Source organism: Labrus bergylta, chromosome 7 (genome assembly GCF_963930695.1).
Source record: "Labrus bergylta chromosome 7, fLabBer1.1, whole genome shotgun sequence".
Lineage (NCBI taxonomy): Eukaryota > Metazoa > Chordata > Actinopteri > Labriformes > Labridae > Labrus > Labrus bergylta.
The window spans coordinates 9,100,273-9,110,401 of NC_089201.1; the positions used below are offsets into that span (position 1 = coordinate 9,100,273).

The 10,129-nt window shown below is 37.8% G+C and overlaps 1 protein-coding gene across 1 annotated transcript; it reads left to right on the plus strand.

Moving 5' to 3' along the window:
* The first annotated feature begins 6,701 nt into the window (after positions 1-6,701).
* Positions 6,702-9,782, plus strand: LOC109990283 (E3 ubiquitin/ISG15 ligase TRIM25). The gene is made up of 6 exons (XM_020642352.3): positions 6,702-7,310; positions 7,399-7,494; positions 8,067-8,312; positions 8,414-8,567; positions 8,677-8,736; positions 8,814-9,782. Exons 1-6 carry the CDS (start codon positions 6,732-6,734, stop codon positions 9,335-9,337), a joined length of 1,659 nt encoding a protein of 552 aa, XP_020498008.2. The 5' UTR covers positions 6,702-6,731; the 3' UTR covers positions 9,338-9,782.
* Positions 9,783-10,129: the final 347 nt, after the last annotated feature.

Sequence of the window (10,129 nt, forward strand, 5' to 3'; positions counted from 1 at the left end):
TAAAATGCTTTTTCCCGCACTGTGAAGGAGGAGGGCACTGATGAAAATGCTTTTTCCCGCACTTTGAAGGAGGAGGGCGTTGTTGCTTGCTGTCATTGGCACAGATTCTGACTGGGCCGTCCCTGGGAGTGTATGAGGAAATGATATACAACAATGTAGGAACAGTCCAACATAATTTAATTCTTCCACGGCCTGACTGGTCCACTGCTTTGATGTCCTCACAACAGGCTTACAGAGCTTTCATTTCTGCTTGTATGAAGGAATCAGATGGACCATGACGTGGTCAGTGTGGCCCAGTGCAGCGCAATAAGCGTGGCTGACTTTTGTGTAACAGTGGTCCAAAACATTCCTCTCTCTGGTCGGACATTTTATAAACTGTCTTAGGAAACTCATGACTTAAATTATCTTCGTTAAAGTCACCAAGGACAATAACTAAGGAGTCCTGGGGCCCGTTTCTGAAAGAAGGTTTTGTGTAAACTCTGAGTCCGTTAACCCTGAAATGAGGGAAACTCTGAGTTATCCGTTTCAGAAGAGGAGGTCACTCAAACCCGAGAAAGAGGGGTAACTCCAGCCCGTTCCAGAGGGAGAGGTTACTTTACCTCTGCTGTTTCCAAAAACCCTTCCCCAACCATCAAGTCTAAAATCAGAGCAAGTATCCGGCCACAAAATTCTCCCTTCAGCACTGCCGGGACTGACTGCGCCAAACTGCAAACTCTTAGTCTGTGAACCTAACCTGGTCGGGAGCAGGTTTTCTTCAATGAACCCTGAGTTTCTCAAGGTCTCCTCCCTCTTTCAGAGTCAGAAACGCTGTTTCATTTCCTCATTCTTTCATTCGCTACGTTCATGTTAGTGAAGATTCACCGTTTGTCTGAATAAAAATCCAGGTTGTTTTAATATGATATGTTAGGTAGGCATCACTACAGCGTATAAAACACACTATTTTATCAAACATAGCGTCTTTTAGTCAAGCCTCGGTATAAAGGGGCTGCATAACTTTAAATCTATATGAGCCTTTTATGTTCTTATATTTCATTTTGAGCTGTTTTAAAGTCGCTTTTCTTCCGCTAGATTGCATCTTAAAGGTCCCATATTATGTTTTTTCTGGTTTTATATGCTCTTTAGTGTGTTTTGTGAGGACACCAAACATTAAAATGTAATTTTTATCTTCTTTAGACTGTTATCTCAACATAAAAGCAAGTTATTTGACTTTTCACTTGACCCTATGCTGTCACCAGCCCCTAATCAATTGTACACCCACTGGCTTTAGTCTGATGAGTATTTAGCGTCTGATCAACATTGCCCTGCCTCCAAAGATAATAGCCCCCTTCAGATTCTCCATTCATATAATCTATTCTCAGACAAATGACAACATATAACCAAACACACAACTTTTTTGTTTAAAAATACATTTAGCTATGTTCTATTGTCTGTGGCTGGATTGTCTGTAGATGGTAATGCCTTTTCCTTGCATTGTGATGTATTGGCTGCATGTGGTTATTGTGTCAGTATTGTCTACTTTTTGATGCCTTGCCTTTATTTTGCTGTATTTGATTGTGTTGAATGCATTTCTACAATTCTACAATTTATTTAGCAGACACTTTTATCCAAAGCAACGTACATCAGAGAGTAAGTAAAACAAAAGCGAGGATCTAGAGAGGAGGAAAACGATGTCAGTAAGTGCAAATGAACAGCTTTAAGTCAGATCGGACACTAATGCTGACAGGCAGTGCACAGAGGCAAAGCACAACATTGACAGCTGATCTTGGGTATAGAAACCATCTTAAAATCATGTTTATCAAACAAAACCCATCGTCATTACCATCATCATCAATAATAATTAGGTTATGTTGTCTTGATTTGGTTGTGTTGCCTTGATTTGGTTGTGTTGTCTTTGGTTGTGTTGTCTTGATTTGGTTGTGTTGTCTTGATTTGGTTGTGTTGTCTTTGGTTGTGTTGTCTTGATTTGGTTGTGTTGTCTTGATTTGGTTGTGTTGTCTTGATTTGGTTGTGTTGTCTTGATTTGGTTGTGTTGTCTTTGGTTGTGGTGTCTTGATTTGGTTGTGTTGTCTTGATTTGGTTGTGTTGTCTTGATTTGGTTGTGTTGTCTTGATTTGGTTGTGTTGTCTTTGGTTGTGGTGTCTTGATTTGGTTGTGTTGTCTTGATTTGGTTGTGTTGTCTTTGGTTGTGTTGTCTTGATTGGTTGTGTTGTCTTGATTTGGTTGTGTTGTCTTGATTTGGTTGTGTTGTCTTTGGTTGTGTTGTCTTGATTTGGTTGTGTTGTCTTGATTTGGTTGTGTTGCCTTGATTTGGTTGTGTTGTCTTTGGTTGTGTTGTCTTGATTTGGTTGTGTTGTCTTGATTTGGTTGTGTTGTCTTGATTTGGTTGTGTTGTCTTGATTTGGTTGTGTTGTCTTTGGTTGTGGTGTCTTGATTTGGTTGTGTTGTCTTGATTTGGTTGTGTTGTCTTTGGTTGTGTTGTCTTGATTGGTTGTGTTGTCTTGATTTGGTTGTGTTGTCTTGATTTGGTTATGTTGTCTTGATTTGGTTGTGTTGTCTTTGGTTGTGGTGTCTTGATTTGGTTGTGGTGTCTTGATTTGGTTATGTTGTCTTGATTGGTTATGTTGTCTTGATTTGGTTATGTTGTCTTGATTTGGTTATGGTGTCTTGATTTGGTTATGGTGTCTTGATTTGGTTATGTTGTCTTGATTGGTTATGTTGTCTTGATTTGGTTATGTTGTCTTGATTTGGTTATGTTGTCTTGATTTGGTTATGGTGTCTTGATTTGGTTGTGTTGTCTTGATTTGGTTATGTTGTCTTGATTGGTTATGTTGTCTTGATTTGGTTATGTTGTCTTGATTTGGTTATGGTGTCTTGATTTGGTTATGGTGTCTTGATTTGGTTGTGTTGTGTTGTCTTCATTTGGTTATGTTGTCTTGATTTGGTTTTGGTGACTTGATTTGGTTGTGTTGTCTTGATTTGGTTGTGTTGTCTTGATTTGGTTGTGTTGTCTTTGGTTATGTTGTCTTGATTGGTTATGTTGTCTTGATTTGGTTATGTTGTCTTGATTTGGTTATGGTGTCTTGATTTGGTTGTGTTGTCTTGATTTGGTTATGTTGTCTTGATTTGGTTATGGTGTCTTGATTTGGTTGTGTTGTCTTGATTTGGTTATGGTGTCTTGATTTGGTTATGTTTTCTTGATTGGTTATGTTGTCTTGATTTGGTTGTGTTGTCTTGATTTGGTTATGGTGTCTTGATTTGGTTATGTTTTCTTGATTGGTTATGTTGTCTTGATTTGGTTATGGTGTCTTGATTTGGTTGTGTTGTCTTGATTTGGTTATGTTGTCTTGATTTGGTTATGTTGTCTTGATTTGGTTGTGTTATGTTGATTTGGTTGTGTTGTCTTGATTTGGTTGTGTTGTCTTGATTTGGTTGTGTTGTGTTGTCTTGATTTGGTTGTGTTGTGTTGTCTTCATTTGGTTATGTTGTCTTGATTTGGTTGTGGTGTCTTGATTTGGTTGTGTTGTCTTGATTTGGTTATGGTGTCTTGATTTGGATATGTTTTCTTGATTGGTTATGTTGTCTTGATTTGGTTGTGTTGTCTTGATTTGGTTATGGTGTCTTGATTTGGTTGTGTTTTCTTGATTGGTTATGTTGTCTTGATTTGGTTATGTTGTCTTGATTTGGTTATGTTGTCTTGATTTGGTTGTGTTATGTTGATTTGGTTGTGTTGTCTTGATTTGGTTGTGTTGTCTTGATTTGGTTGTGTTGTGTTGTCTTCATTTGGTTATGTTGTCTTGATTTGGTTTTGGTGACTTGATTTGGTTGTGTTGTCTTGATTTGGTTGTGTTGTCTTGATTTGGTTGTGTTGTCTTGATTTGGTTGTGTTGCCTTTGGTTATGTTGTCTTGATTTGGTTGTGTTGTCTTGATTTGGTTGTGTTGTCTTGATTTGGTTATGTTGTCTTGATTTGGTTATGTTGTCTTGATTTGGTTGTGTTGCCTTTGGTTGTGGTGTCTTAATTTAGTTATGGTGTCCTGATTTTGTTATGTTGTCCTGATTTGGTTGTGTTATCTTTGTTTGGTTGGTTGACCTTGTTGATGGTTATTTTCTGCAGCAGTTGTTTTCTTAAAGCTCCTGGGAGGATTGTTTTGGTTGGTTATGGAGCTCACTTAAACTTATACTGATATCGTGAAATGGTTTACAAAAGCAAACAAGACCTTAAAATAGAATATATTTTCTTCTGTGAAGTTATTCTTATGCGTTACTGCTTTCAGCGTGTTGGTGTCATTTTCTACAGCCAAGATTCAGAGTTAGGGATATATTTGACGGTTCAAACTTGGCAGAAGAAGATTTTTCATCAGTAAACACAACTTACACAAGCACAGGACAAGATCAGCGAAGAGATAAGAGGTCAAACTTTGTCCCCAGGGGATGCTTAGTGTGACACAAAAGTTTTTAATTGTACGGTGTTAAGCTCTCAGGTTCATAGCCATATTGTCTAAAAGTGGAAATCATCCTTTGTAATTAGCATTTAAAATCAAATGTCATTATATATATATATATATATATATATGAGGTAAAATAAGTGTATAAAGAAGTTTTTTATAAACATGTTTGCATGATTGTTATCCTAATTTACCTTACACACATTTACACCATCATAAGAATTGTTTTGTAACCCAGCTCCATTGGTTGCCTGATAAATCATTCAACAAAAATAGCTATTGTAGCTTTTTTTTTTAACACTTTATCATACTTAGGGTATTATAAAAACTCTCCCTTCATCCAGTGTATCCTCTGGAGTAACTAGGGTTCTTCTTAAAAGCAGGAGCTATGGTGACTACACACCATCTTTATATGACTGAAATACATTTAAAAAACTACAACAGGCTGTATGGCCGATATACAAATAAACTATATGAAGTATATTTAATTTCTAAGAACTCAAGGTTATATATATCAATATGTATAATATATCAATGCTTTCATTTTTTAGAATGAAATAGAAACAATGTCATAGGTGACAATATTGTTGAAAGCAGCGGGTTGACTCTGAGTGTCATCATATAAATCATATGTAAGATAGAAAATATGAGACAAAATGTATTAGGAATAATTATAAAATGTTTAATTATATATATATTATAGAATACAATTATATTGTGTCTTGTTTTTAAGTCTTAATCAATTGTTTGTGGCTGCCTCCTCCCACATACACATCTATAGGGCCCCATTGTACCAGGTCGCCCTGAAATCCTGGCTGCACTAGTTTCCTGTTAGGGGCTGGTGACAGCATAGGGTCAAGTGAAAAGTCAAATAACTTACTTTTATGTTTAGATAACAGTCTAAAGAAGATACAAATGACATATTTTAATGTTTGGTGTCCTCACTTAAAAAATGACAGACTTTGATATACATACCTTTTGAATTGTTGTTTCAATTTTCAATTTCCGCCTAAACTACATGTGTGTTTAAGTGTGAAAAATTCAAAAATTGAAAATGGTATTGATAAAAACTTTGTAGCTAATAACTATCTGTGAACATCCTGTCCAAATTTGGTGAAATTCTGATTCTGATTCCCAGAGATACATGTGATAAGGCTAGAGCTGTCCCTTTTGGAGAAGCCCTAATTTGACCTATTTTCGTTTTTTGGTAAAATGCATAAAACATCCAAAAAAAGTTATTTTGCAGTAAAATATTTTTATACAACAATCCGTTTCATAAACTAGACATGTTCAAGTTATGAAAAAATATGGTTGTGCTTTGTTCTACCTCGGGTAGGGGTATCTCGAAAACTAAAGCCTTTTTTGGGGGTTTGTTCCTCTACTAATGGAGAGTCTGATGCTTCTGGAAGTTCACAACCACAACCTGTAAGTACGCTTCATTTATTGTCTTTTTTATTTGTTTGAAAACAACTTTTTAGCTGCTACGGATACATTAGTTATGTGAAGGCTGTCTGTAGCTGAACTGTACGCCTCAGCTAACATGTTAAGTAATGCTAACCTATTTAGCAGTGTTAACCACCCTCAGACATGTAAGTATTGTTTTGGGGGTCCAGATCAGCTTTTTACGGACTCAGAGCATTGCTGGACTCTGCAAACAGCTGACATTGTTGTGGTTAGCCTCTCTCTACTCTGCTTTATCTCCACTTCTGCATTAAAAGGTTTTGTTACTTTGCATTTGTTTATTAAGCTTGAACGGTGCTAAAGTTCGGGTTTATGAATAAATGAATAAATAAAGCGAACTCGCGGTTGGAATGAAAATATTTGTTACTACCTTACTTTTTCCCAAAAGAAAGGCTGTCAAATTATTACTATTTTTTAGGCCTGCTAAATTTAGATTTGGATTATTTCTTAATTAGCCTAACAATAATGAATCATTTTTATTAATAACGCATTTTACATTTGAAGGAAATCTGAAAGTGCTTTAATTTTCAATATTTTAACCAGGAGAAAGAAATGGTGATTATGTGATATTGGATCCATTCTTGACATGTAAATACTTATCAAGGAAGCTTTGAGCATTTCTTAAAGCAAGTTATTCAACCTGTGATAAAATAATCTAAAGCTAAATACTCTTATTAAAACAGAATCCTTCTTGTTGGCTCTGGTACTGTAGTTGAACTTTGTTCCTAAAGCTTCCTCACACAGCAGTCCGCGTCACACAAGAAGCAATGAGCTCCTCCTCCTTCAGAGAGAGGGAAACTAACCCTTTCAGTCTGGGTGTGATAAAATGGCTGACAGTCAAGAACTGTTTGACTGCTCGATCTGTTTTGAACTATTGGAGGATCCAGTGACAACCAACTGTGGACACAGTTACTGTATGAAATGCATCAATGCCTTCTGGGATATAAATAACAATGGAGGATACAGCTGCCCTCAGTGTAGGCAACGTGTCACAGAGAGACCTCTGCTGAAGAGGAACACACTCCTGGCTGCCCTGTTGGAGGAAAAAAGGAAAAACAACAGTCAAAGAGCTGCTGCTGAAGCTGAAGACACCTATGCTGAATCTGGGGATGTTGCATGTGATGCCTGCACAGAGAGAAAAAGAAAAGCCTCCATGTTTTGTCTTGTGTGTTTGGCTTCTTACTGTGAGACTCATCTGAAGCCTCACTTTGAAGTACCACCATTAAAAAAACACAAACTGATTCAAGCCTCTGCCAGGATCCAAGAAAGCATCTGTGAGCGCCACAACAAACTTCTGGAGATTTACTGCCGCACTGATCAGCAGTTTATTTGTCTGCAGTGTGTGGTGGATGAGCACAAAGGTCATGACACAGTGACAGTCGCAGCAGAAAAGTGTGAAATGCAGGTATTTCAGTTCCGCTATATACTGAAGTTGTTTTTGCTTTTTTTATTTCACCAAGGTTTGGAAATTCTCACTGATTTGTGTTCAACAGAAAAAAATGGAGCGGACACAGCAGGACATAGCAGACAGGGTGCTGATTAATGAGAGGGAAATGGTGGAGCTGAGGCAAGCTGCAGACTCGATAAGAGTGAGTGTGACCCGTTTATTAGTGCCAAATATTTCCTTTTTTTTCAAAGGGTTGTAAGTAAATTGTAAATTTCCCCATTGTTGTAAATTTCCCCATTGTTTGTAAATTTCCCTATTGTGGGATAGATAAAGGATTATCTTATCTTATCTTAAGAAGATCATCATATTGGGTTAAGCACGTCCCATATATATAAGTAATAATAGATGTGTTTAACAAAAGCTATTTCCTGCAGGAGAATTTGTCTCTATCTCTCAGGGCCAGATATACACACCAAAAATAGCATTTTGAAAGGTGGCTGTGGCTCAGGTAGAGTCGGTCGTCTCCCATCTAGAAGGTCGGGGGTTCGATCCTCAGCTCCTGCAGCCACATATCTGATGGGAACGAAACTCAAAATCAAGTTGCTAACTGTTATGATACATGTAACCAAGAGAATTTATGAGTCCATCAAACTTTTTTAAAATTGTAAATAAGTGGTAGAAAGAGTATTTTTCCGAATGAAACAAACATTCTCTTTACAGGCAGACTAATGCCACATGTTCATGTAGGATTGACACTAGCTTGTTTCCTTCAAGGATGCTGCATGGGAGGCATGTGATGAGTTTGAGCGATTATGTGCGGGAAATATTCGCTCATACGTGCGCTATGTGGAGAGGAAGAGCTCTGAGATGAGAGAGAAAGCTGGGCAAGCAGAGAAAGCTGGAGTAGACTGGACCAACGGCCATCTTGGGGAACTCCAGCGTGAAGTGTTGAAGCTGAGGAGGAAAGAGGAGAAACTTATACAGCTGTCACAAACAGAGAACCCCATTCTGTTTTTTCAGGTGACAATCAGTCTTTGGGAGTCAGTTCTATTATTTATTTATTCATTGTTTGTCTTCTTTTTTTTTTTTTTTAAATCTGTTAATTTGTTTGCTTCACGCAGGGTTTTAAGGCTCTGGGTGACCTCCCTGCATTCAGAGACTCAAATCAAAAACTTGACACATTGACAGAGTTTGTCAAGGAACAGAGAAATAACATGAAACGTATTCACGACAATGTAAAGAATGATTTATTCAGACATTCTGATAATAATGAGTGTAAGTATGAACAATTTGGCTCTCTAAAGCCTTTAATTAGTTTGATCTGGAGAGTGTGTTTCCTGTGGAGAAGTTTACAGAGAATTATTATTTTTTTTTTTTTCATCAGTGTCAATTAGACCCTGGCAGCATGAGGAAATAACATCAAGGACATACCTTTTGCATCAAAGTAAGTGCAAGGTAATATCAGCACAAACATAAGTAAAAAGCTTCAGCAGTTAATGAGTGCTTCATTTCTCCCTGCAGTCGTCAAGTTGGAGCTGGATCCAAACACAGTAGCTGCATGTCTTTGCTTGTCTGACACAAACGATGAGATATCCTGGGGATGCCATGACCAGGCTCATCCTGATCACCCTGACAGATTCACCCACCATTACCAGGCTCTGTGCAAGAACGCCCTCAGTGGGAGCCACTACTGGGAGGTGGAGTGGGATGGTGGCTTTGTGGACTTGGCCGTGTCGTACAAAGGCATCCAAAGAAAGGGCTCAGGGAAATATTCCTGCTTTGGCCATGACAAACTTTCCTGGAAATTAACCTGCTCTTCATCTGGGTGTGTGTTTTGGCACGATAGTCTTCACAAAGGCCAAATTCCTCCGGCTCTCTGCCGAAAAGTGGGTGTTCATCTTGACTACGAAGCTGGGACACTGGCCTTCTACAGTGTTTCTGATAGGTTCACACTGCTGCACAAGATCCAGACCACCTTCATTGAACCTCTCTATCCCGGGTTCTCTGTTGATTTGGGTTCAACTCTCAAAATATGCCACATCTAACCATTCTGCTTATGAAATATGAGTTGCAGAAAAGGCTGTAGTTTGGGATTCAGGGATAAAAACAAGTGCACTATGAAATATTCCCAACAGATTCTAATTTTGCACATTTGATTGTGTTTACATTTTATGGCATGATTGAGAGGGAAAGAGCAACTGACTTGAAACCAAGATAAGTAAAGTCAATACATCAAAAAATATGTGCCATCTTTTACCGATTAACATTTAAGATCTATCAAAATCCTTTATTTTTGCTCTGTTTTGGCATTTTCTTAAATGATGCTTAAAAATTGTTTTATTCAAAGACTGTGTTCAATTGTGTTTTTTTCTTTACCTCTTTTTTCAGTGTATTTTATGCTAGATATACCCACTGTTGTGCTTATTTTGTATTTCTTATAATCACAGACTCATTGATACATACAAATCAATAAAACTCCTTTACAGATGATATGTCTGTGGAACTTTGACTGTACCAGCAATTGAGTTAAATTAAGAGAAGAAATATGAAATCAATCTCATCATCTACAAAGTTCTTAGCAATTTCATAAAGAGCCCAAAGTGCTCTACTTCCTAGAAAATTCATCTCTCAGGATACAGACCTGCTCGTGGTTCCAAATGTCTAAAGTAACATGGGAGGTAGAGCCTTCAGGTATCAGGCCCCTCTACTGAGGAAAAATCTACCAGCCTTGTTCACGGGGACTGACATCTTTTCTACTCACACTCACTAGGCAATCCATACCCAAGCATGTTTGACCCCCAAAGTCCAGTTTGTTTTACAAGCATGAGTGCTCTGCA